The 27,705-nt window shown below is 33.0% G+C and overlaps 1 protein-coding gene across 50 annotated transcripts in view; it reads right to left on the bottom strand.

Annotated features, from left to right (window-relative positions):
- The window catches only part of LOC126846541 (cell adhesion molecule Dscam2), a 58,050-nt gene that overhangs the window by 13,800 nt on the left and 16,545 nt on the right, over positions 1–27,705 (bottom strand). For 2 of the 50 annotated variants that reach the window (XM_050586091.1, XM_050586066.1), the window contains exons 4-12: positions 25,466–25,630; positions 21,416–21,565; positions 16,593–16,716; positions 14,402–14,583; positions 14,080–14,337; positions 13,871–14,015; positions 13,321–13,583; positions 13,086–13,247; positions 2,197–2,484 (exon numbers count right to left, since the gene is read on the bottom strand). In XM_050586091.1, the coding sequence (XP_050442048.1) occupies positions 2,197–2,484; positions 13,086–13,247; positions 13,321–13,583; positions 13,871–14,015; positions 14,080–14,337; positions 14,402–14,583; positions 16,593–16,716; positions 21,416–21,565; positions 25,466–25,630 (1,737 nt within the window). Of the gene's footprint in view, positions 1–7; positions 299–643; positions 932–1,126; positions 1,424–1,630; positions 1,919–2,196; positions 2,485–4,109; positions 4,398–4,644; positions 4,933–5,378; positions 5,667–5,940; positions 6,229–7,078; positions 7,367–7,688; positions 7,977–9,061; positions 9,347–11,018; positions 11,316–11,523; positions 11,818–12,029; positions 12,324–13,085; positions 13,248–13,320; positions 13,584–13,870; positions 14,016–14,079; positions 14,338–14,401; positions 14,584–15,916; positions 16,047–16,215; positions 16,340–16,592; positions 16,717–17,827; positions 17,952–17,991; positions 18,116–18,153; positions 18,278–18,470; positions 18,595–18,773; positions 18,898–19,032; positions 19,157–19,205; positions 19,330–19,474; positions 19,599–19,646; positions 19,771–19,930; positions 20,049–21,415; positions 21,566–22,400; positions 22,569–23,436; positions 23,605–24,158; positions 24,324–25,076; positions 25,242–25,465; positions 25,631–27,705 lie in introns of all 50 variants that reach the window. The other 48 variants (XM_050586092.1, XM_050586068.1, XM_050586094.1 and 45 more) reach the window with 42 other exon arrangements.

Here is a 27,705-nt window from a genome sequence, read left to right as displayed (position 1 = left end):
ATTTTACCCATGACTTTTATGGAAGTTAACAGAGAAGCCGATCCGGCTTCGTTTTGAACTAAACAACTATAATTTCCGGCATCTTCCAGCGAGACCCTAGCCAAAGAAAACAACGAAGACATTTCGTCCAATTGTTGAATTTTGAAATTTTTCTTGTTAGTGTTCATCAACCGACCGTCTTTGGTCCACGTGAAACGCAATGGTAAATCTCCCGACGTTGCGGAACAGAAAAATTTCGTCGATCCCCCTTCGTTTAGCGTGTTATCGGTTACAGAAAACGGCTCAACTTTCGGTTTGACTGTAACACAGATATTGGCTGGTCTATTCAAAATGAGTTAAAATAAAAACATAATTTATCCGTTAGAGTCGCCTGGTACACGGGTAGGTACACCCGATGACCAAAACCCGTCGACCAATTCTCGGTTGGAGGCGTATGTGTGTTTTAAATGTACAATAATATTATGTTGTGTGTATTATGATATGTGACTCTTTATTTTTTTTTTTTTTAAACATCTAAAGCCTATAATAGTTGTCGGTAACGTACTTTGTATAGGACAAGCAATGTAATTTGTATGAAAATAAAAATTCGGAATGACTACAAGCGAAAAAAAAACGATGGCCAGGGGTAAAATAGTTTTTTTACCATGGACGTGTAACGTGGCTGTGTAGTTAGCTCGCCCGGCTCGGTTGCTGGCAACACAAGTATAGTTGCCGGCGTGATTAGAAGAAGCCGATTCAATGTAAAGCATAGACACTTTACTGCCCATTTTATTTATGGAAACTCCGCCTCTAAGCGGCATGGTTTCGGCCTCGTGATACGTCCAAAACAAGTTTAGTGGTAAATCGCCTTCGGAAACTAAACACGTTATTTGTGCAGACTGTCCGTCATAAATGGGATCACTAAAACTGAACGGTTCGATTCGCGGGACGACTGAAACCAGAACACGGGTAGATACTCAAGAAAAATGTCTTACTTCGAAAACGGTTACCGCCGGTGGATAGAATAATAATTATGGAAATGGAAAATTAACAAACAAAAGCTAAATATTATGCTATACGTTTTACACATTTGGTGAAAACAAGCAGATGTTAAAAGCCCGTTTACACGGGTCATCAATAAGTTTACCGTGGACATTCAACGTTGCGGTGTACTTAGAACTCCCTGCCCTGTTCTTAACCACGCAAACATAATTTCCGGCGAAATAAGACGACGTGGTTTCAATGAAAAGCATGGACAGCTTATTGCCCATTTTGTTAACCGATATGCCATTGGGCAATGGCGATAGTAGGGACTTATCGGATTCGTGGAACCACCAAGAAATATTTAAAGGAGTATCACCTTCCGATACTAAACAGGTTATTTGGGCTGATTGGCCAGAATAGATGGGCTCGTCAAAACTGAACGGTACGATACGAGGAGGTACTAAAAAAAACCACAACAGTTACACAGATAACGCAGGTTTGATAGCATTGATTAAGGATGATAAATTATATGCAAAGGAACACAAAATATAATAGTGGGCTTTTTGCATTCATACAAATTTCGCACGTATGGTTTATGGTCATTCGTCCATGCTTTAAATAAAAATATAAATAAAAAAACAATCTTTGTTTTTTTTTGTCTTTGTACCATTGACATTTAAGCTAGCAGTGTGTGACGTATTTCCAACATGATTTCTTACAGTACACGTATAATTTCCCCGGTGAATAGAATTTGTGTAATCAATCGTTAAGAGACTAGTTTTTGTGCCAATCTTTATCACAGTTACTCCCAGGCCAAAAACATCTGGAGGCCCGTCGAATGTCCAAAATATGTCTAATGGCGAATCACCTTCCAAAACTGAACAAGTCGCCTGAGATGACTGTCCAGCGAATACTGGTGTGTCCCCAAATGAAAACGGTTTTATTTTCGGAATAACTGCACGTACAAAATATATGAACGGATAAAATAATAAATAACGCATGTATAAAAAAAAATAAAGGGATACCATACAGTTATCATTGATACTATTAACTATAACGCGGGTCACATGAGTGATGTATGTGTGTGCGTGTATGTGTGTACATAAATGATGGGAAACGATGGAAACCAAGTAAGTAAATAAGAAAGCCTAATGCAAATTAACCGAAGCTACACGATTCCACATCGGCTTGCGCTTGTATAGGAAGTTCCTATTTGTACACTTGAATAGTTACCGTTTATGTACAAAGAAGCGGTATGGGCTGACTTTCCAGCTTTATTTCTAGCCAAACACGAATAGTTTCCAACATTTCTTTCCGTCAGCGACTCCACAGTCAACGCGCTAACTCTTTGTCCCATTTTGGATACATAGACGTTTGCCAAGTCGCTTGTCGATCTACCGTTGTAGGTCCATGCAAACTCAATCGGAATATCACCAGAAGATATAGTACACTGTATCGATATTGTTTCGCCAGCCTCGGGAATATCGTCGCCGAACGAAAAAGGTGCCATTTTGGGCGGGACTTGAATAATAAATGTATTACATACAAAATTATACACTTATGTTGCACAATTATGCATAGAAATACATACAAATTAATAGTAAATTATATGAATTAGTTGGTATTAAATATACATTTAAGAAACTGTGTTCAATGACTATTTTCGCTTAATATTGATGTTTCCGTTTTTTTGTCTTTTATTCCTACTCGCTCTAATAACAAAGTACATTTTTCTTTTTACTCAATAAGTGTGTTTATGTTTTTATTTTAGCTCACTATTATGCAATCAATATAAAAAAATCTTTATAAGTTGATAAATAAGTTATTTTTAGTTAGTCGGATGTTTGTAGGCGATAACAGCCAAAATTGTAGAACCTACACTTTAAAACAACTTGCATTAAGTGTTTCTAAAAGCGTAAATTATACAATCTTAAACTAATATGGTGAAAATAATTATAGGCAAAACGAAAATATTACTTTATCGTACTTCAGCAAATTGATAAAGATCTGTTTTCGGTAAAAAATTTTCCGTATTAGCGGCAAGTATGTAACCACTTAAATATAAATACTATCATAACCAAAATGTTTTATGCCAACCTTAAGAAAACATTCGTCTTACAGGGCATTAACTTTGCTTTAAATTAAAAAGCAAATACATTTTACAAAAAACAAAATTAATTCGGGTAGGTACGTTTATTAACGCTTGAAAATCAAAAATTAGTGTTAACATTTTGCTGCAGCTTTATCAAAACTTTGTTATGAACGAAAACATAAAACTGCAAATAACAATGTGAAATCGGGTCGAGTTAGATAAAACGAGGTTTGCACGACGGTAACACGTGTTAATGACCACAGAACAATGATAATCACAAGCCAAAACAAAGTCAATGTACCATTCACATATATATAAGTCGAATAGCCATTTGCCCCAGCCGGATTTGACGCTATACAAGTGTACTTCCCAGTGTTCGTGGCCGATACACTGTTAATTGTGAGCACATTTGAGCTTGAACCGAGTTTTGTTGTCGTCAGACCCAATTCCGAAGATAAGTCATCGTTATTGAACAACCAGTAAAGTTCTATAGGTTTATCGCCTTTTGAAACATGACAATTCAGTTGTATACTATCGCCGGACCTCACCTTTTCGTCGACAGAAAACGGAACAATATGTGGTAGAACTATAATAATTATTGTACAACAGTTTCAGAATAGTTGTTTAGGAAAACAAAATAAACATAATCCAGCGAAATGTCAAATTCAACAACTTAAGAGTAAAAAAATAATTTTCTTATCAGCCGTTTTCTTAATAAAACAAATGCATTATAATATATTTCAATAGGTATGCCAAATTTTAATTAACATTATGTATATTAATTACTAAAGTATTTAATTAAATAAATATGACTAAAACCAACCATGTGAATTAACTGTAAAACATAATAATAGGTTAAACTATTATGTTTAAGTACACTTTCGAGGCTTTTACTTCAAGCCATTTCAATTTTGAATTAATTGACTGTAGGAAAATGTATATTTTGTATTAATGGATGTATAAATATTAGGAAAAAACTACCACCAATTTTGTATTGTTTTTGTTTGTGCTAAGTCAAAGAAGGGCATGCTTCTTAAATGTGAATGTAAGGTACCATTGACCAACAGTTGAGACGTATACGAATCGAAACCAGCTAAATTTTTAGCCATGCATGTATAGTTTCCTTGATTTGAGGGACCGACTGACGGAATCGACAAGAAATTTGTTGTATCGCCAAACATTTGAGTAGTAACACCCATATGGGATGAAAGTTGTTCACCGTGGAAATTCCATGTGATTGACATAGGCTTATCGCCTTTAGCCACTGAACATGACAGCTGAACCGATTCGCCGGCATTTACAGGACCGTCGCCAAAGGAAAATGGTAAAATCTTAGGTAAGACTAAACAAAATATTGGTAACATATGATTATTGTTTTGTTAAAAATAAATAGAAACCCCTGTTTTTTCTTAAACGTTTACTCATCCAAAATGTACGCTGAACTGTATGATAGTAGGTAAGTATAAAGACATATGGATACATCAATAATATAATTGTATTATAAAAAGCTGTGCTGCTGTTAGTAGTGGTGAGCATGTACATGATACCAATGCTGTATTTTATCATGCTGTTGTTCTGACATGATATACCATTTACTATAAGTTGAGAAGTAAACGTGTCAGAACCAGCATTGTTTTTGGCTATACATGTGTAATTCCCTTGATTCGAGGGACCGACTGAAGGAATCGACAAGAAATTAGTAGAGTCTCCTAACATTTGCGTAGTAACACCCATGTTCGATGACAACACTTCGCCATAAAAATTCCATGATATCATCATTGGGCGATCTCCCTTGGAAATCGAGCACACAACTTGAATGGATTCGCCTGAGTTGACTGGACCATCTCCGAACGAAAATGGTACAATCTTTGGTAACACTGAAATAATGCTTTACACTGTGTTATTTTATTTTGGTCCATACTAATATTAAATGCATGATAAGTTATTGTGTCTATATAATATTAAAATAAAACTAATACAAAAGTTCATACAAAAATAAACATTTTTATCCCCTAGAGAAGCATGTCGTTTTACGTTACTTTACTTAGTTCAATATTTAAGCTATGTATTTCTCATTAAAAAACTAAATGTTGAGTATTATTGCTTTAGATCATATCTTTTCTGTAAAAAAAACTCTATTATTTCTTTTAATTCATTCTGCCTTAAATTAATAATAAATCACAGTGACTTAAAAAAAAACTATCTTTTAGTATACATTTTTTTTTTTTTAATATATCATATTTGTTTTTTAAACCTTAGGGATGCGTTTAGGACAAGGATAGTTGCATCTAAAAAATCTACTATTTAAAAGTGTGTTGAGTACCGTTGACTAAAAGTTGAGCCGTATATGAGTCATAACCGGCAGAATTTTTTGCCACGCAAGTATAATGGCCTCGATTTGAAGGCGCTACAGATGATATCAATAAAACATTCATCGAATCTCCAAAAGGCATAGTACTAACACCCATATTTGATGACAATTCTTCACCGTGGAAATTCCAAGTTATTTTCAAAGGTTTATCACCCTCAGTAACCGTGCATGGAACTTGTACAGTGTTACCAGCGTTGCTCGGAATATTACCAAAAGAAAAAGGCAATATTTTTGGGCGCACTACAAAAATATGATTTTTTTTTAAAATTATTTTCCATTAGTTTTAAAGTAAAAAAAATTCATTCTTCATTTTGACTGAAATAAATGTCCGATTCTAAAACATAATTTTATGTTTGTTTTATTTTATTGGTTCTTTACAATATAACCCAAGTCACAAAGTGACTTTACTAACAACGATGGTTTTTGGACTTGCTCTGGATGGATGTGGATAAGGATTGTTGCGTTCCAATAAAATCATGTATTTTGATAACATAAGTACACAATTCAAGTATACCATTGACAAACAGTTGAGCTGTATACGAATCATAGCCAGCGACGTTTTTCGCTACACATGTATAGTTTCCACGATTTGAGGGTGCTACGGATGGTATGAACAAAGCATTCATCGAATCGCCAACAGCCATAGTGCTTACGCCCATGTTTGATGACAGTTCTTCTCCGTAAAAATTCCAACTTATGCGCAAAGGTTTATCACCTTCAGACACTGTGCACGCGACTTGCACAGTGTTACCAGCACTGCTTGGAGTATCTCCAAAATTAAACGGCAGTATCTTTGGACGAACTGTAATAGTGTAAAAAGCAATCGCAACAAATACTTAACTAGATAAGACAACTCTATCGTATATACAACGCTAAATCAAATTTCCTGACAAAGAAAAAACTGGCGCTAAATGACTTCACAATGACGGTGCATAGAATTTTATACTAACAGTTAAAAAACCCTATACATTTCAAAATGTAACATCAATCAGGAATTCGGATAACGATAGCCGGGAAATAGGACATCTACGTATATATATATATATATATAGTAACAAACTAAATAAATAGTTAAATAAAAAAACAAAGTATTACAAATATTAAACAGAGAAATGGATACCGTTAACCAAAAGTTGAGCTGTATATGTTTCGTGTCCAGCTAAATTCTTAGCTACACACGTGTAGTTGCCTCTATTCGATGGCGTGACTGATGGTATAAACAAGACATTCATAGAATCCCCGACAGGCATTGTGCTTATTCCCATATTAGATGACAACTCTTCGCCATAAAAATTCCAACTTATACGCATAGGTTGGTCGCCTTTTGATACCGTACATCCAATTTGTACTTTATCGCCGGAATTAACGGGATTATTGCCAAAAGAAAAGGGTACGATTTGCGGACGGACTGCAAAATGTTTTTTGCTATTATTATTTCTATTTCGTCACGAGAGTTGTAGATAATAATGAATGAGTAATAACCAAAATATAAATTATAATAACCTAATATCGCAATAAATAAAAACTGAAATTGTCAAGACTGAATTTAAGCCCTAAACGAATCGTGCATTGTATAGGTTTTTTGGAAAGATGTTTTGGAAAAGGATATTTTTGTATCTACAAGCACACAAAGTGGACTAATTGATGACTACCGTTGACTAGCAATTGTGCTGTGTACGAGTCATATCCAGCCGAGTTTTTTGCAAGACAAGTGTAGTTTCCACGGTTGGTTGGCTCAACGGAAGGTATAGACAAGACATTCATTGAATCACCAACTGGCATTGTTGTAACACCCATGTTGGATGATAATTCTTCACCGTAAAAATTCCAACTTATACGCAGAGGTTTATCGCCTTTAATAACAGTGCAACCTACTTGCACAGGGTCTCCAGCGTTGCTTGGCGTTTCGCCAAATGAAAAAGGTAATATTTTTGGACGAACTGCAATAATTTTGAAAAATAATTCAAACTATTTAGAATACACGCTTGATTTCAGGCCCTAAATTGTTTGTTGTTTTAAATATTTATAAAGACAACAAAATATGTAAAACAATAACCAACAATCATTTACTAAACGTTTTGTTGTTCTAGCAGCTTCGGTTAACGTAAAAATATTACTTTAATTGTATTTAATTCGATTACTCTTATTTCAATAAAGAAAAAAAGGATAACAGTGTGGAAAAAATAAAGACGGAAGAAGAAAGCCATACTCATACAATTTTAGTGATGCATGATAGTATTTTTTTTTATGAAATATCTATACCATTGACTTCTAAATATGCCGAATAAAAGTCTTTGCCAGCAGCATTGTATGCCATGCATGTGTAATTTCCACCATTTGAAAGTCCAGCTGATGGTATAGACAAAATACTTGATCTATCACCCAACGAGCTAGTATATACGCCGGTTTGAGATGAAGCTAACTCTGTGCTATGGAAATACCAGGATATTCTTAAAGGCGTGTCGCCTTTGGTTACGAGGCACGTTAACTGAACTGGCTCTCCAGCATAAACTGGTGTCTCAAATTCAAATGGTCTGATTCGAGGTGGAACTGGAAATGATCAGATTATCTTTAACTCCTTTGATATTTGTATTTTTGAGAAAAATCTTGAGAGTTTACCGTTAGTAAGTAATACATAATATATTACAACTAGATGGAGTGTTGAAATATATGAGTTTGGATAAACTAAGTGTCAACCTAAAGCTTAAGGATGGGGTCACTACTTATTTTTCTAATAAATAACAATAAAATAAAATCTGTCGAGCCATCGACCGTGCGTGACAACCCTATAATCTTTTCCCGCTCGGTTATGCTATCGCTTTTAAAAATCTTATGAAATTTAGTTTCAACGCAGAAATAGTTTCTCTTATATCTATAGTTTGTAAATATAATTTAGATAGTATATCATAATACACATATAGTTATACTTTTTAGTAAATAAATAAATTCAGTTTAGCTAAAAATGTGTGATACCTTTATTTCCATTCCAATTGATCATTGGTTAAAGCCTAAAAGCGCTCAATGACTACCATTATTCAGAAATATAAAAAATTGAATTCTTTAAATATACACACAAAGTCAAGTGAATTTTCAGAATTAGGTATATTATTTTTTCTTATGAAGATGTTCAACACATAATTTGTATAATCTTGTAGACCACTGACAATGGGTAGTACATTCAGAATACGAACTAAAATTTTCAAACTGACTTAAATGTACAGGAGAAGGACATATTAGTAAAATACATTGATAAATTGTTTACTCTTAAGGTTATTTTGATAACTGACTTTTTCAGTTCAATCTTAATAAAATGTATGTGGATTAAACTGATATCAACGAATAAAATATTAATAACGATTCAAAATTAATGGGTAAATTTAAAAAAAAGTTCTTTGGTAATAAAAGATATAGATAATTGCACTCATGCGTTCAATAAATAAACATTAATCAGGAGTAAATAAATAAAAAGGATATTTATATATATGTTTAAAGCACTAGCTACAAGGAAAAAATATAAATTTATACTTTCAAAAGTATTGAAAAGTGGTTTAACGATATAAAAGCTTTATTATTTAAGCTTCTTCCGTTTAAATTTAATAATAATTGTTACAAATGTTGTCTTAATGCGCATGTACCATTAACTTCTAAGTACGCAGAATGAGAATCTAATCCCGCAGAATTTTGGGCAACACATGTGTAATTTCCACTGTTAGAAAGACCAGTAGAAGCTATAGATAAACTACTAGCTCTTTCTCCCATCGCACTAGTGGTTATCCCAGTTTGAGAAGTCAACTCTTTGCCATGGAAATACCAGGATATACGTAATGGTCTATCGCCTTTAGTGATAAAACATGTTAGCTGAACTGGTTCACCAGCAAAAATTGAAGACTCAAACTCAAAAGGTCTGATACGTGGAGGTACTGTAAATAATATTGTTAACAACATAAATTATTAAAACTATTGACAATCATTCATTTTTGATATTCAATTAACATTGTCCATTAATTATGGGTTAATTATGTGGCATAATTAAACCAAAGATATTTCATGAAAAATAAACGAGCTCAATAATTTTAAAAAAAAATCACTTTAGACATAAATTCTGTAAACAAGTAGCTTGTTAGCAGTGACAAGGACTGAAATCTTAACAAGTCGGCGCAGGTAGTATTGCTAAAAAATAAATGTTGGATCTAATAGTTATTATGATTAATTTTAAATGTATATAATAAAGGTTAAGCCATAAAGGTTAGGCGGGATTGGGCCTAGTCAAATGAGTATCAAAGTAAACGTCCAAGTTAAAGAGGTTCATAACACGTTCCGTATGACACTACACAGAAAACCAAGTACTTATATAGGGAGTGGCACATAGAGAAGAAACCACAATAACATACATATTTTAATATAAACGAAGGCTTGGGGTATTCAGTTAACACAGCGTGGTCATTCGAACTCAAAGAGGGAAATGAAGTACTTTTCAATAATTTAGATAACTTGAAAATGTCTCATTATACTAGTTCGTCTTACTTATTGTATTGTAAGTAACTATAAAACATCTGCCTTATTTGTTAATATAATTTATGTGCTTATCAAGTTTTTTTTGAAAATGAATTAAAGAAGTCTAATAAAGTCGCCCGACAATTTCAATCCGCACGGCCATATAGAAATTGATTATAAATAAAATAGTTTTTATCAAGAGTTTAAACCTAGAACTAAAATTAAGCTAATTGAAATATTTCATGATGATTGTAAAAAAATAAAATAGGATCAACTAACAGGATTTCTCAATGAATATTTTGGAATACATCTGACTAAAAAATCAAATTAATTTGTAGGCAATTAGACAGTCACACAGTGGTCTAATTAAACATATTGTCTTAATACTGCGAGATAACTCATGGCAATTTGACGTTTAAAACATATGTAGTTATCGGTAATGTAATTTGTACAAAAATTACAAAAATTAAATTATGCAATCGTGTAAAGAACACCTCATAACAACAAAATAAACTCTCCAAATACTACCACAGATTAAATAAAACCAGATAGTGCACTCTAAAAAAATTGAAAAATGTAAGCAAACTTTAATAAACTCAGATCAGTGTGACCAAAAAATGACAAAAAAAAAATCCTTTTGTTCTACAGTTTGGTCAAAGAAATGTTATCAAGCATATGTAATGTCATCGCCATCAACCTTGGTTAATCAACTACTTGTTATCAGTGATTCTTATCAGTTTACGTCGTTATTGTTAATATTGTATACGCTATTTACAATATATTATAAGTTTAAACCAATCAAAAATCGTTAGTTGAAAATCTATTGTTTTACTATGAAGTGCACTACCTGGTTTATTTAATCTGTGCTATTTTTATGTTTGAAATAAACGTTAAACGTACCTATTTATTAATTTAGACGATTCTATTGTGTTCTACTGTTAAACCAAGGAAATGTACAAAAATCCAACCGATTGGTTTCTGTAAGGATATTAGTGAACATGGATTGAAGACTATTAGAGCTTTGCCTTTCTGTTGTGCAGAGTATATTTTCTAAAAGCTACGCAAATATTGAGCGTGTATAAACAACGTATCCATTACCATTAACCATTAACGACGCAGTGTACTCGACAACACCAGCTCGGTTGGTTGCCACGCACGTATACGAGCCTCTATGGTATTCGGTGACAGTAGGTATTTCTAGCATAACAATTTTTTTTCCTATTCTGTTTAACAACACAGGCTCAGGTAACGACTTCGACATTTGACCGTCGGCATTTCGAAATGTCCAAGAAATATTAATGGGCATATCTCCTCTTGCTACGTGGCATGTCAACTGAGCGTTATCGCCAACGCTGAATTCACCGTCCACCGAAAACGGCATAATCGAGGGGGGTACTAAAAATGCAAGAGCAACATGCGGTAAACATTATAATAAAATAGTTCAGTTCATAAAAAAAAACGGAGTGTGTTGGTTGATTAAATGGAATCAGTGGATGCGTTGATAGGTAGCTTTGTGCGTAGCTTATTGTGCTAGTTCTATGATATAATGCTCGTTAACGTTGATATTTCTCAACACATATCATATTATTAGGTTTTAATGTACCGTTAACCATCAAAATGGCCGTTTGATTGACAATCCCAGCTCTATTTTTGGCTACACACGAGTAGCTTCCTCGGTGATATTGTGTCACGACCGGTATCTCTAACATGGTTATCTTTTTGCCAATTCGATTTTCCGTTATCGGTTGCGGTAGTGGTTGAATGCCACCGTCGAAGTTTTGGAACACCCATGAAATTTCTAACGGAGTGTCACCCTTAATAACGTGGCAAGTTAATTGTGCTGTTTCGCCGACGTTCGATTCGCCCTCGAACGAAAATGGTTTCATCGACGGAGGTACTGATAAAAATCGAATTTATACTGCTATTTTTTTTGTTATCATCGAAGAGGATATAATAGATAAAATTATGATTGCACAAGAGGAAACAAACACGTTGTGAATAAAATATAATAATATATAGTTCTAAATTTTGTCTGCGTAAGTTAACCTAAGCGAACATGCCATAATGTGTGTGTTTGAAATATTCGTCTTCAGTGTTATGTGTGTTTACCGTTGACGTACAAAACAGCAGACTGGGAAACTTTATTTGCGCGATTGCTGGCAGTGCAAATGTAAGTTCCGCGGTGGAACTGTGTCACTATGGGTATTTCAAGCACGGCGATTTTCTTTCCTATCCGATTTACGGTGGTCACTTCTGGCAGAGGAGCCGTGCGGTTGTCAGAGTCTCGGAAAGTCCAAGACAACTCGAGGGGCATGTCTCCTTTGTTTACGTGACAAGTCAGCTGAGCGTTATCGCCAGCGTTAGTTTCGCCGTCAAACGAAAATGGTAATATAACAGGAGGAACTAAAACGTATCGAATACAATATGTTTTGTTTGTTACAATATCGGATTTTCGGAACATTTTTATTTCGGAGTTTTTTAAACACTTTATGATTATGAATATTTTATAAACGTCTCATTCATGTTACAACTTACTTTTCTTAGGCAAACCTAAATCTAATTCGTAACTTAACACAAGTATGATATTAAATACACAGGGTGTACCCCAACATGTTTTCTACAAATTTAAAGTCAATTTGTTGGTAGTTGATACACCCTATTATAACAGTATAATAATATACTAATAGATTACATAAAATAACAAAACCAAATACGATCCAAGATCCTTTTGGTAAATAGATATTATTATTCTCGTTCTCTTTGTAATCTATTAATATATTTAAATGTACAAAATTAAAAATAATTATCATTATTGTACATAATTATACCGGATTGCACAGGAAACTTGATAAATTTTGATGACCCAATTACGGATAACCAAAAGATCATAATGAAGTTCGTGCACCCCGGCATAAACTCCTTATCGTACGAAACAATAAGTGTACATAATAATTTAGCAAATAAATGTGTTTTGCTGATCTCCTAATAATTTGCCCCGTAAAATGTTTATTAAGTTTGTTGTCGTTCAGTATAATATTAAAATGAATTTTTTTAGAATTGTGTTAGCACAGAAAAATGTACTGATATTTAACGAAATGATAATATTATACTGAACGGTGTTACAATATTCATGACTATTTATTGTATTAAAAACGTGTAACTTACCCATCACTTGAACTTCTAAGTTTCCTTTAGCGGTATGACCTTGAGAGTTCTTCGCCACACAAGTATAAGTAGCTTGATCCGAAGACCGTTCTACGTTTTCAATGATTAACGTACCGTTCGGGAACACCTTTTGTTTGCGGTTGATAGGAAGTTGACGATTTTCTATAGAGCAAAAGATACATTGTTGTACATAAAAGAAAATAGTATTAATTTTGACTGATTGATCATATCACACCTCTTTCCCATGTGATCGATTCAAGTGGATATCCAGCAACAGGGCACGTAACGAATAGATTTTCTCCAGACACGATATTTTTTTTTTCCATTGGTCGAATAAACGGAAGACCGTACACGTTGATATGGGCAGTGTGTTCAGCCGCACCGACTTTAGAAACAGCTACACATTTATAATGACCTCCATCATTGGTGTGAACTGAAGATATATTAAGATAAGAGACCACTTCGCCTGCCATGGTAATATGTTGTCCAATCCGAAGTCTGAAAATCACATAGTTAACGGAAAAAGCTGTAAATAGTTAGCATTATAAGTTAAGGGTGGCTATACAACTGGAAATGCCTAGTGAAATAAATGTGAAAATCAGAAAATAATTTTTAATAAAAAATCGTTAGACAGTGAGCAAATATTTTTACTTATACCTATTTTATCTGAGTTCATGATTTTTGAAACCAATTTATATATTCGAACCAAAACGGTTTTTCAAAACTTTTAAATATATTTATAATTCTTGTTTAAAGCTTAGGAAATTCTTAATCATTCAATATACCTTTCAGTGCTGCTAAGACGTTTTGAATCAAGTTCCCAATTTATTTCAGGTGTTGGATTACCAGATGCGATACATTTCAAGTGCAAAGACACTCCAGGTTGCATGGTGTTATCGCTAAAGTATTCCTTAATGTGTGGCGGTTCGACTAAACAAAACGGAAGAAAAAACAATTAAACAAACCCGTATCAACAATGGTTAGCTACACTTACATCGTCCTCCTAACTTGAGTTCAGCACTGCCTTGGGCACTCTCTTGCTCGTTCCTTACAAAACATTGATACATTCCTTTGTCTTCTTTGCGAACGGAGTCAATACGCAACACTCTTCCGTCGTGGGAACTCAATTTTTTACCATCCTTAAGCCATGATATAGTCTTTACTGGGTTTCCTTCGTAGTTACAAGTCAAGGCGGCGGGTCTTCCAAAGTCCACAGTTTGAATGGTCGGTTCGACGATGGCGTTTAATGGAGCTAAGAAACAAAAATGCATTGATAAAAAACTTGATTTATGTTTATTAAAACGTCATTAACTTACCAGTTACAGTCAAAACTGTTTCTACACTTTCTCCGCCCACAGAGTTGTTGACAACACATAAATATTTACCAGAATCTTCGACCTTTGCCTCGCGTATTATCAATGTGCCAGAAACCTGTTTGATTCTATCGTTCAAAGTTACAGCTTGTTTCTTACTAGAACCTTCCAGAAACTTGTACCACCTGTTCATACATTGCATTATTGTAAAATTGCGCATATGGTTATTTAAATACTTCAGAAGTGTGACTCTTTACTAGAACAAAAGTTCATATTTCAATTGCACTACTATTTTGGTTGCTATAATAGTTATGCTTTACAATTGTATTGTACATGAAAATATATTGAAGGTAAATATGTAAAATAAATGTTTCCGAGTCACGCTTCTTTTAAATAATATATAAAATAACAAAAGGCCATGGAAAAAACTCGTCACAGACAGTTGATTTGCATTAATTCATGTGCAAGTGAGTTAATAATGAGATCAAATACACAAGGGATATGAACAAAGAAAAACGAGGTATGTTTTACAAAATTATAATTTACATCATTAGGCTTAAAAAAACACTTTGAAAAAATATGTAAATATAATCGAGTCGAATTTGTGTTACGACAATACAATAGCAAAAACAAATTATTTGTTATATGTATTTATGAAAGTCTATAAGGGTTTTTTCTTACCTAACATCTCAATTAAAGTAAATTTGTATTTGATCAATAGATTGGTAATTTATAGTTGGAGATGCGATTGTATTTTAGTATTTTGGAAAAGGATAAACGAGTGTTTTGCATAATACCTTTTAAGATAAAATTATACTTAAAAATATAAAAAAAAATAAAGAAATAAACAATGTTGAATAAAATATGGCAATTTATCAACTAATAATATATAACGATATTTTAAATTTTATCATTCAAAATAGCTTCCAAAATAGCTCATAATAATGAAAATCCTTAATCGTCATTTGACCAATAATGCCTATTACCGATTATGTGTAATACTAAAAATCCAAAACTGACTATTATGCCTTAGATAAGTATACAGACTAATCTTGTGTAGTCATCAATATTTGAGTTAAACTTACTGATATTTCGGTATGGGGAAACCTTGACCTGGGCACAAAAGTACCGCTGGTTCATTTAAAAGAAAGTTATTTCCTTCGAACCGTTCTTTAGACACTTTACCGGCAATATTCGAGTGCGGTTCTGTAATTAATTGTTTTTGTTATTTCAATAACTGTTTTACATACAGAACTGAATAAGAAATAGAGAACCCTTTACTAATGACATTAAGCACATAAATCGTTTTTCCTAGCAACAGTTATTTTTTTAACTTTCCTACTCGTTTAAAAGTGATATGCATTTTATATCCGATTACAGTTATAGAGTACTAATGTTTTTATTAAAATGTTTTGTTATGACTAAACCGCAATTTTGGACCTGGGTCAATCTGGATATACGTTTACAAGCAAGTCCACTTTTAAATAATTGTTCGAAAATCATGTTTATCAAACGTACCGGAAATAAGGAATGGGAAACCCCTGTGCAGAACAAATCATGGATACATGAGATTCAATGGCAAATGGTTTTCCGACCAAAACAGCCAGTTCTTCTTTTTTAATTTTTGGTAGAATACTTGTTTGTGGATCTAACAACATTAATTATAATTAGTGATGTTCAAAATGATATATTCTTTATTTTTTTTTTAAGTCAATTTAACTAATGAAGCCCAAATCGTTGTTTTAAGTGTTTAGATAGTTGTTTAGAGGAAATTGTTAGTATTTATTATTATGCTTCTTAAGGTTTATTCAAACTACCTGAAAACAGGTACTGGATGACCTTGAGTTTCGCAAACTAATTCGACATTTTGTCCATAAGCCCCGTCAACGTGATCAAACTTTGATTTCACTGGTACTTTAGGTACAACTGTTCCTATTGGATCTGTTCAACAAAACCATATTATATGGTTTATAATAATGTAATGTACTTTACAAGAGATTTAACCAAGACGTAATAATAATCAAGAAAATCATAATTAGTTGAATCTCAAAACTTTAAACATTTTTATTACATTTAATAGATTGTGAAACATGTGTGATATCGTTTTCAGTTGTGGAATAATATTTTTTTGTTCTGTTTGCGTAAAAGTTATTTATTTATCAAATTTGAAAAAAAAACCATTACACATATTTACCGAAAATTAGGAATAGGGTATCCTTGAGCTTGACATTGCAGACTAATATTAGCATTCTGAGATCTTACATAAGCTGAAATTTTGGTATCCGTAGAAAAACTAGGAGATTTCATCCCTATGGGTTCTGCGATAAAAGTTAAACAAAACGTAAAACCACAGCTAACGTAAAAGCAAAATGATAAATTATAGACATTTTGTCAATTATTAATATATATGAGCTGAAATGTTGGGATAGTACGGATCATCTTTTCTAAATATCATACATGCACCCTCTATATTTAGCCATTTAAGTGTCGACCAGTTTTTTTGTGTCTGAGATATCCTTTGTTTGACAGGTGTACTTAGGTTAATATTGAATAATCTATTCTTTAGGATTTTATTTATTTATACTAGTACAGTTAGTACAGCAAGCCTAAAACCATTTCCTTCCCAGAATATATATATATATATATATATATTACTAAATTAACAAAGGTAATTTTGAGAAAATAATTTTAAAAATAAATGGAAATCTCAGTTTAAATTATAGAAAACCCATTCATACCCTATTGTAGCTACTGGATTTGCTTGGACTTCGCATAAAAGAGCTATTTCAGAATTGTGTTTTCTTTCGAATGAATGAATTTTATCGTCACTAGCAAACGTGGGCTTTTTGACGCCAACAGGTTCTGTGAACAAATTACATTTTTTTGGGTTTTTTTTTATTTGTTTTAATTGTTTTTTTTTTTTAATAACCTGTATGTTGGGAACTTTTTATAAGTCACTTAGCGTATAAATTCAATAGTAAACAATTACTAGATGCTTCATTTCTTTATTTTAAGCATATATTTTTTGGAGTCGGATTGCGATATAAGTGACTCGTATACGGTATCTAGTTGGTCAGTCAGCAATTATGTCAAGTGTATAAAAAAACCAATAACGAACCATCATTAAAAAAAAATACTATTTTATACCGAATTCTTTTCTTATGAAGTACGAACCTGAAAGTTGGTACAGGATATGCTTGGGTTATACAAAATAGTGTTACATATTGTTCAGAATGTCGCACGATGGTTCGACTTTTGTCGTCCGGCGCAGTGGGTGCTTTAACGCCTACCGTATCTAAATTCGAAATATTTAACTTAATAAGTGTCACTTGAGACATTATTATTATTATACTCGTAGTCTATTCCACAATGCTAAATCTCAATCTCAAATAAAGTTATTAAGCCCCATTTATTTATTGTGCGGCTCACCTCGACAGAGGCACTGGGTAACCTTGCGCTAAACATAGAAGACTAATATCTTGTCTACTTCGTTTTTCTATCCAGGTGTGTTTGTTCTCGGACGACAACGAGGGTGCTTTGGCACCGAATGGATCTATAGAAAAAAATATTAGGTATTCAGCTAGACTCCTAACCTGAAAGTCGGGATAGGGTATCCTTGCGCTTCACATTGCAGGTTCAAGTCAGCGGACGATTTCATTCGAAACCTGTATGTTTCTGATTTCGCAGCAAATGTAGGCGATTTTAAACCCACGGGTTCTAAAAGTAACATTGGCAAGTTTAAAAAAGAATCTCACCTGAATTCTGGAATAGGGTATCCCTGAGACTGACACAATAAAACAATATCGTTTTTAGAACTTTTCCTCACGCGAGTTCCTTCGAAGTCTGACGACAGTGAAGGTGCCTTCAGTCCGACCGGGTCTGAATACAAATTATTTGATACGATTCCATTAAAACCCCAATGAATATCAAGTCATAATTGTCTAACAAAACTAATAACTGAATGTTGGAATCAGGACAACCGTGTAATATTCTTGTAGGTTCATATTACATTACCGCTTTTTAAGAAAATCGAATATGTTTTATTTATAAGATGATGTTTAAGACTCCTCACCTAAATTCAGGTACGGGATATCCCTGTGACTGGCATAACAAGACAATTGGAGTGTTTGCCCGTTTTTTTAATCCTGTACTAGAAAAATCTGATGATAAAGTCGGTGCCTTAGATCCAACAGGTTCTAAAAGTTACGAAAAAGTAAATAAAAACAATGTTTAAAGACACGTTCAAAAAGCATAAATGTCTGAGAATTTTCTACCCTTGCGACTTTACTTTTCTTATTATTTTCAATTAATTGGTGTCTAGTTTTTTACAAAAACGAAAATGGAATTTTAGAAAAAAAGAGAACCATAGTCTCACCTGTGCTCTGGTACGGGGTATCCTTGTGATTGACACAATAATACAATATCAGTATTTGACCGACGATTAAAAATAGTTCCTTTAAAATCAGATGAAAAAGTAGGAGACTTTATTCCAACAGGATCTATATTTTTAAATAAATTTTTAAGTTTTAACATGATTATTTTACACTTTCAATTAGCCCGAACATTAGAACACGGACACCCCCTTTTTTTAAAGAAATAAAAATAAAACTATGAGCATTGTGGAATATTCTCACCTGAAACCTGGGACAGGAAACCCTTGCGCCATACACAACAAAGACAAACTCGTACCCGACCGTTTTTTATATCTAGAACTTTCTGATTCAGTCGAAAAGACTGGAGATTTTAGTCCTACCGGTTCTACAAAAAAAAAAATGAAATATGTGTTACTATGAGTAGCTCATCGTACCTGAATGAAGGGACGGGATATCCTTGACCCTCACAAAGTAAACTAAAACTATGAGTACTTCGCTTTCTGAATCTAGACACTTCATCATCAGATGGAAATGTCGGAGCTTTTAAGCTAAACGGTTCTGTAAGAAAATCATTTTACCATAGAATTCAAAGCATACGGGTTTATTATAATTAAACGTCTTAAGTGAACAAATTTGTCTACCAAATTATGACTAATTATTTAACTATACTTGTATTCCGCTAAACCTTTAAGAAATATGTTACCTGTATTCAGGAACAGGGTACCCTTGTGCTGAACAGAGTAAAGATAAGTTCTCATATAGGTTTTTAACAAACCAACTAGACTTTGATGAAGATGGGAATGTGGGAGATTTCAATCCAATGGGTTCTAAATCCCGGAAAATACAAAAAAAATGCAATTATACAAAAAGATCACCTGAATGTTGGCACACTGTATCCCTGAGCTAAACACAACAGGTTGATGCTCTGTCCCGTTTTTTTCACATAAGAAGTAGATTTAGCTTCCGTTGAAAAACTTGGAGCTTTAAGACCAATGGGCTCTACATCCAATACAACAGTTTATTATTTTATACATTTTGTTTGTTATAGATACTTTTTTGTTTGGGAATCTACACTCTGTCAATTTTATATCAAAGCTCAAGGTTGGTACTAAAAAAAATTGACCTTAATATTTAGGAAATGTGTAAATAATGAAAATACCTATGTGTTGGAATAGGATAGCCTTGAGCTGGACATAACATATCTAAATTTGCTGACACTCTTGATTTAAATGATTCTGCCATCATTGGAAATTTAGGCACCGTTGCACTTACTGGTTCTAGTGTTTTCAAAAAATGTATGCTTTATTAAATTTAAATACACCTACCCACCTTGATACTGGTACAGGGTACCCTTGTGCTGGACAGAGTATATCAAATGATCTAGATAAATGGGTCGTAAATCCTTGAATGTTTGTTGTTGACGAGAATTTTGGCGTTATACTAGTAATTGGATCTAAAATAACACAACTATGTCACGCTATTGATGAAGACATATACTATTAACCCTATCCTATTCTATTTATCCTAAATACTATGCAGCCAAAATTAAAAAAAAATATTCGAGTTCTGTGATATGTAATATTTAAAAAATTCGTTCGATAAAAACAATATGTGTACTGAGTTTCAACTTTTAGCCCTTACCTGTAAGTGGGTACTGGATGGCTTTGAGCGGAACAAGTTAAAACCATACTTTGTCCAGATCTGAACTGGTAACTTTTACCGGTCTCCAAAGAAGCGAATTTCGGAGAGGAACTACCCACGGGGTCTAAGATATGATTAAACAAAATTTGTCTAGGTAACATTATGAATAAAATGTAAAATATGCATTATTTTTTTTAAGAAAGTTGGCACGACTGACTTGTGCTTTAATGTGTCGCAGGGGTACCCTATCCCAACATTCAGGCTTCATATCCGAACTCAAATTTTAAAAATGTAGTATCTTAAATTAATTTTTCTCACACATAAAAATACAGTATATCTAAAGGTGGGTGCTAGTACTGAATACTTCTGGAAAAGTATTAGTCAACTTCGAATAGAAATATAATGAAATATAGTTATCATGATTATAATATAAAGCACTAACACTAACTAAATTTTTAAAATTTGTGTTCGGTTATTTAAAATTATTAAATATGTATATAAATTCAATTCAATGATGCATTTATAAAATATAAAAATAACGTTTCGCATGTCAAATAACTGCTATGCAACTTTTTAAATAATTTTTATAAAAATATAAATGCATCACTGATGTACACACTAATAGGGCAAAATTATATTTTATAAACTATTAAGACGACAAGCTCAATAAGAAAATTAAGTAGTAGTTTTTACTATATGAATAGTCTTCGTTGTTAGAGTTTATATTTATTTAAAATTAATAATTATAATGCAATTAAAATTAAAGAATAAAATATAATTCAGCCGTTATCTGTATGATCAACTAAGTATACTGGCAATGTAGAAAATTAATATAAATTTTTAATAAAATAAATTTATAACTAAATTAACATTTAAGTATAAGTATTATAATTATTTAATATGTTTTATACTTTTGTACAAAATTAAAAAAATAGTTTATTTTTAATTAATCGTTATTGCCAACATACTTATTTTATGTATAAGTATACTATTATTCACTAACCTGTAATAACAAGCCTTCCTTTAGTTGCACTAAGTCTTGTTTCTCCAGTCAATCTATGCTTAGTACGACACTGATAAGATTTATTTCCATCTTCGGGCGTTACATCACGTATGTGGAGTTCACCAGATGGTAATACCAAATATTTACCATCTTTAAAAATTACAAAAAAAAAATAAAATATATTAGATCTTCTACACAAAAATATATTATATGGAATGCTCAAGCGAAAATTTACTAAAATGTAATAGAGGTTTCACAAAAAGCTTGTCAATTGTTTTAAAAGACCGAACATTTTTTTCTTTTTTTTTAATTACACTAAAATTAACTTTTAACTTAAATATCAAAAAAGTGTTCAACAAGTGTAAAATAAATAATTTTAAATCTTAGCTTGTGAAATCTCTAAATCCCAATGTGATACATAAACAAGGAAGTTAAAATAATAAATTATAAACTTAATAAACTTAATAAACTACTTAATGCATGCATTGTTGTTTATTTTAAAAGTAAAAAATTCAAGGTTATATATATAGTAAATAGAATGTTATAAAAAAAACTAATTCACATTGAGATGCTATTGTTTTAAAGCATAAAGCGATTCAATGATGAACAATGTGATACTTTATAACAATGTATACTTTGATTTGTGTACAAAGATTAGTTTTTATAAATTTGGTGAATTATATTTGATATTTTACACAACATAAAACAATGCGTATATAAGAAGGGTTTAAAACATTAGAATCGTTATTGTGTAAAGTATCAGATTGTCCATCATTAATAATTATTGTCTAATTATACCATTCATTCTAGACATTTATACGGGAGCCAAAGGAATTCGGTGGAATGTGATAAAAACTGTGTGGACAGAATTTAGGAAAACCGCAACGTACCCTTGTTTGACAATCTCATAAAGAACTATTTGGTTGATCAGAAAATCGTTTCAACAGTGAAAAAGGCAACAATATAGTCTGAAATTTGGTGATACCGTATACTTGGTTCGCGTCAATTGAATATTCATCGCCATCGTCTGAAGACCAACCGGACACAAATACATAATCGGCGACAAAACTAGGAACATGACATTTCAAAATGGCAGTATTTCCTCGGAGTACAGACTCATCCATCACGTTAACGATGTAAAGTTGATGAACGGCTAGAAATAGAGAAACGACGTTGGTTGAATAAACAAAACAATACAATTTGGACCACTGTTTAACCGAAATAACTCATTTTTATATTTGGAGATCACAAAAAAAAATGCAAGACTCATAGAACGACAACGATAGAATCCATTCGAAACCGAAATGGTTCTTTATGAGAAATATCAAATACTATTGTTTAGTCAGAAGGAATGAAAAAGGATATTTTGTATTTAGACTCGAACACAAAATACACCTCTATATTGATTTATGTATATGAGATTGTATACCGCCGAATTGGTTGTCTAATGAAATATAGTATTTGTTTCCGGTGGAGTCTTCCCAAGACACAACAGACACGTAATCTCCGACGAACGAAGGAACAATACATTTAAAAATAGCAGTGTTGCCTTTGATTACAAACATATCGTACAAAATCGCCTCGTAGTACTGATTTACAGCTAAAAACAAACAACAACATCAACATTTTTAAAGAAGCAAATCATTAATGGATTACATAGTCTGTTTTTTTCAGAATAAAATATTGAAAATGTCAAATTTGAATACAAAGTGTAATTACCTCCAAATATAATTATTGACCACAACAATATCGTAGGACACGCCCAAATATAATAGCAATAATTATTTTTTCTAATTGTCGCCAAAATCAAAAACAATTTTTAAAAAAATGGAGCAGATGTGATGGCGATGATGTTCAAGACTCTCTGAATATTGTAGATGATATAAAACATTGGCCGAACAGTGTAGGCATGCAAATAAAACAAACTGGATTACCGACTGTGATAGGAAAAATCATGTATTCATTCGACATAATATAATTATTCTCTCATGCGCACACTTAATCATAAGAAAACACTATACCGATATCTCCGACATTGGTTGTATAATATTTATCCCCATTTGTGGCTTCCCACGATTCCACAATTACATAATCAGACACGAATGAAGGGAGGGCGCATTTGAAAATCGCCGTATTACCTCTAATTACAAACACGTCGTACACTTGACTTTCATAGTATTGATTAACGGCTGAAACCCAAAAAATCATCGAAAAGTGCTCAATGCCAATAACTGGAACGATAAAAAATTTTAAGTAAGCGCCTGCATTAACGCTATCGCAAATTGGAAAAGGAAAATATATCACTCCATCATCTCAGTCGATACAATCATTTTGTGTACAGTTAATAATGTTCACTCGAAACAAACCGTAATTGAATTGGTCGACCACGAAGGAATCTCCGGAATCAGAAATCCATTCTTTGATTTCAAGAAAGTCGCCCATAAAACTAGGAACAATACATTTCATAACCGCCGTATTTCCCTTTAGCACGAATTCGTCGTTCACACGCAACTGGTAGGACTGCTCTACAACTGAATTAGATACACATTTTCAAGTCAATTAATTTAATAACATTAACAGAAAGATCAGAAATGCCCGTATTCGACTTTTTAGTAAAATTACATACAAACAAAACGAAAACGACAGTTTGGATAATAGGATTTAGTTTTGCAACTACACGTGTAGGTATGTCCAAGTATACAACCGATTTTCATATTATTGAAAAAAAAACAATCAAGGATACCCGAGCTATTAATCGTAGATCCGATATCGTTTTCGTTTTCGTCTACCCATCCTATAATTTGAACGAAGTCCGCCACAAAACTTGGGACAAGACATTTTAAGACCGCTGCGTTTCCACGGAGCACGTATTCGTCGATAACTCTAGTTTGGTACAACTGATTTACGACTACATGGCAAAAAAAACTCCAATTAGATAATATTTTTTACTGCTTAAGTCTAAGAATCACACTTGTCATCGTTTAATTTTCCAAAGTGCTTTTAACCTGCAGTTAACGGTAAAAAAAATACCGATAATCACGAAAAAAGGATTCATAGGATGGTCAAAATTGTAAACTAAAAACAAAAAAATTCTACACTTGCAATTTTTAATGTGTAGCTATACCGTAATCTTTGTTAGGATAATAAGTATTTCCTAAAGAGTCCTCCCAGTGGATGACCGAAACAAAATCATTGACAAAACTCGGAACTTCACACTTCATAACAACACTATTACCCTTGATGACATATTCGTTATCAGCTTCAACCTCGTACGACTGATGGACAACTATTAACGCATAGAATTTGCCATATTATAATATTATGTAAAATGCAAAAACCTAAACATTTCATACAAATACAAAATCTACTAAATACCAGTAAAATATTCAACACAATTTTTATGATTTTATAATTTTTGGATGTCTTTAGCTAAAATTAGTATTCTACGAAACTCGAATATATATCAATAAAATATAGCTTATATATATATATTATCCAAACGGATCTTTCTAAAATAGTTTTCTGTGAGAAAATCTGACCGAAACCGAACATAATACAACAAACAAATAAATGACAAAATCCAAAGAAAATTGCGGATACTTCAAGGAATCATCGGAGAGCATAGAGCTGCACATCAATCAGTTAAACAACCAAAGCCTACCATAGTTGTCAGCGTGATAATAATATTCCCGGCCGTCGGAAGAAATCCAAGATTCCACGAAAACGAAATCCGCCACAAAACTAGGGACTTTGCATTTAAGCACAGCAGTATTACCCAGTATTACGTATTCGTCCTCAGCACCGGTAGCATAATTTTGAATCACGACTATAAACATATATTTTGCAATGCGGACATGTAAAAAGCCATAATATGTGTATAATGAATACATACAATTATATACTATAATTTACATTATAATATTAGCTTTTTTATTCGTTCGAGTACAAGGAAGTATAGCTTGATAATTACTGTAAACTGCGTATTGGATTTAAAGGAAATCGCAAGTATACAAAATATAGTATTCTCTTGAAGCTGACGGATGTCTTTACTTTGATCTGTATCCCTAGTATAGGTTTGGCCGTTGCTGGAAACCCAAGCATCGACCGTTATAAAATCCGCTACAAAGGACGGCACGTTACATTTCAAAACGGCCGAGTTGCCCCGAATTACATATTCCGAAGGCATCAACTCGGTTTCGTAATGTTGATTTACAACTGACAAAAGATAATATTATAGTAAAATTAAAATTAAATATTTCACAACACAACAAACGATGTAGGCACCTATAATAAATTATGTAAAAAACCAGATAATATGCGGTTTCAAAGGAATAGTCGGATTTAGACTTTGCACACGATAAGAGCTAACCAGGGCCTACCGTAACCGCCGCCTGTATAGTAATATTCCTGGCCGTCTGAAGATATCCAAGAATGAACGACAACAAAATCACCCACAAACGAAGGAATAGTGCACTTTAATATAGCAGCGTTGCCTCGAATCACATACTCCGTAATAACTTCCGAAGCGTATTCTTGGTTGACAACTTTTTAAAAATTAAATACATGATTTTTCATTTAAATATAAACATTACAACAATAAAACAAAATATTTGTATTTATTGCAATATAATAAATCTAAATATTTATTGAATTAAAAATTAGCACCTATACAATTTTAAACAAAACAGTAGGTATAAAGTATAATATGTTACAATTTGTTTTCAGTACTTCAATGGCCTAGCCCAAAAATAAAGATAACACTGTGTAATAAATAAAATATAACGACCCACGTTATGGTTCTAAGTGCGACTATTTTGACAATTAAACGGGTTCAAATACTTTTTGACAAGTCAGTTAATTAGTACGTAACACGAATATATTATACATAATTAAAGTAGAATGTCTATTTTAGTTGATCAAATATAACACAACATTACAAATACTGTCAAGTCACCTTTAAGGGTACGTTGGAAAATGTAATCGGATAGCAACAATAAACGAGTAAACGTTGATTTTATGACTTACCCCCTCCCCCCCCCCAAATACCTTTATTATTACCGTGATGTAAATCATATTCACTTCCTGTATTATCGTTCCACGATAATACCGACACAAAATCGGCTACGAACGAAGGTATGCTACACTTAAAGACCGCGGTGTTGCCTCTGATCACATGTTCGTTATTTACCTCTACTTGGTAATTTTGCGTGACAACTGATCATAAAAGTAAAAATAAATAATAAATAATTATAATATCCGCAAACAATAGTGAATGACGAGTTTTGCGTTTACGAGCATCGACCGAGATGGTAGAAAATATTAAGAGATTAAAAGTTCGCGTGTAGACCTACTATTACTAATAACGTCTCGATGCAGTATAGGAATTTAGATATTTTACAACTCTAACAAAATATTCCCCAGCCTGTTGAGAGAGAGTAAAAAACGATGTAGTACTGTAAATTGAAAGGCATTCATTCTTCTCTCATACACACATGCACACACGTGATGAACTAATTTGCAAATACCGTCGATGGGCTGGGCAGGCAAGGAAGGGTAAACGTTTCCGGCGTCGTCCTGCCACGATACTACAGACACAAAATCCGCAATAAAAGGCGGGATGTCGCATTTTAACACAACAGAATTGCCCCTGATGACGTACTCTAAGCCTACGTCACTCCTGTATTGTTCTTGTATAACTGTACATGAACACCATAACAATATGAAAATTAGTTTGGCCATGGTATAATTCAAACACGAGTATATTATATAATCTGGGTTAACAGGTTGAAATTCAAAATTTTCCAATGTTTTTGACAAAAGTACTAATATTTGTTTTTGCTCGTACTAAAGAACAAAGTAAAAAACATATTACAGACATGCCTATCACTATAATATTTGGCCTGTGACATCTGTAAGTTGCAGAATAAAAACACGACAATCTCAAATAATACATCTTTGAATGATTTTTACCGTTGCCAAACAAAAGGATGCAAGTAAAAAGATAGTCCAAAATTCCATACACGCACACGACGGTTTGTATAAATATGTCTACAGTATATAAATATTGAAATAAATATTCTCCATGTGTACCGTAAGCGTCGACCTTGTATCTATCGTCACCGCGATAAACACTACCAGCATCGTCTTCCCACGAAACGACACTGACGAAGTCTGCCACAAAAGGCGGAATGCTGCATTTAAATATCACCGAGTTCCCTCGTATTGCGTACTCAGGGCTCACGTCGCTCCTGTACGGTTCGCCGATAACTAATAAACCCAAAGCGAAAACA

The sequence above is a fragment of the Adelges cooleyi genome, unplaced genomic scaffold (assembly GCF_023614345.1).
Source record: "Adelges cooleyi isolate 19-005CV unplaced genomic scaffold, UGA_ACOO_1.1 ACOO_flye_CR_arks_rails_tigmint_CR_PRNA_9, whole genome shotgun sequence".
NCBI lineage: Eukaryota > Metazoa > Arthropoda > Insecta > Hemiptera > Adelgidae > Adelges > Adelges cooleyi.
The sequence above is the reverse complement of the archived record's forward strand: the minus strand, read 5'-3'. Positions and strand labels throughout refer to the sequence as shown.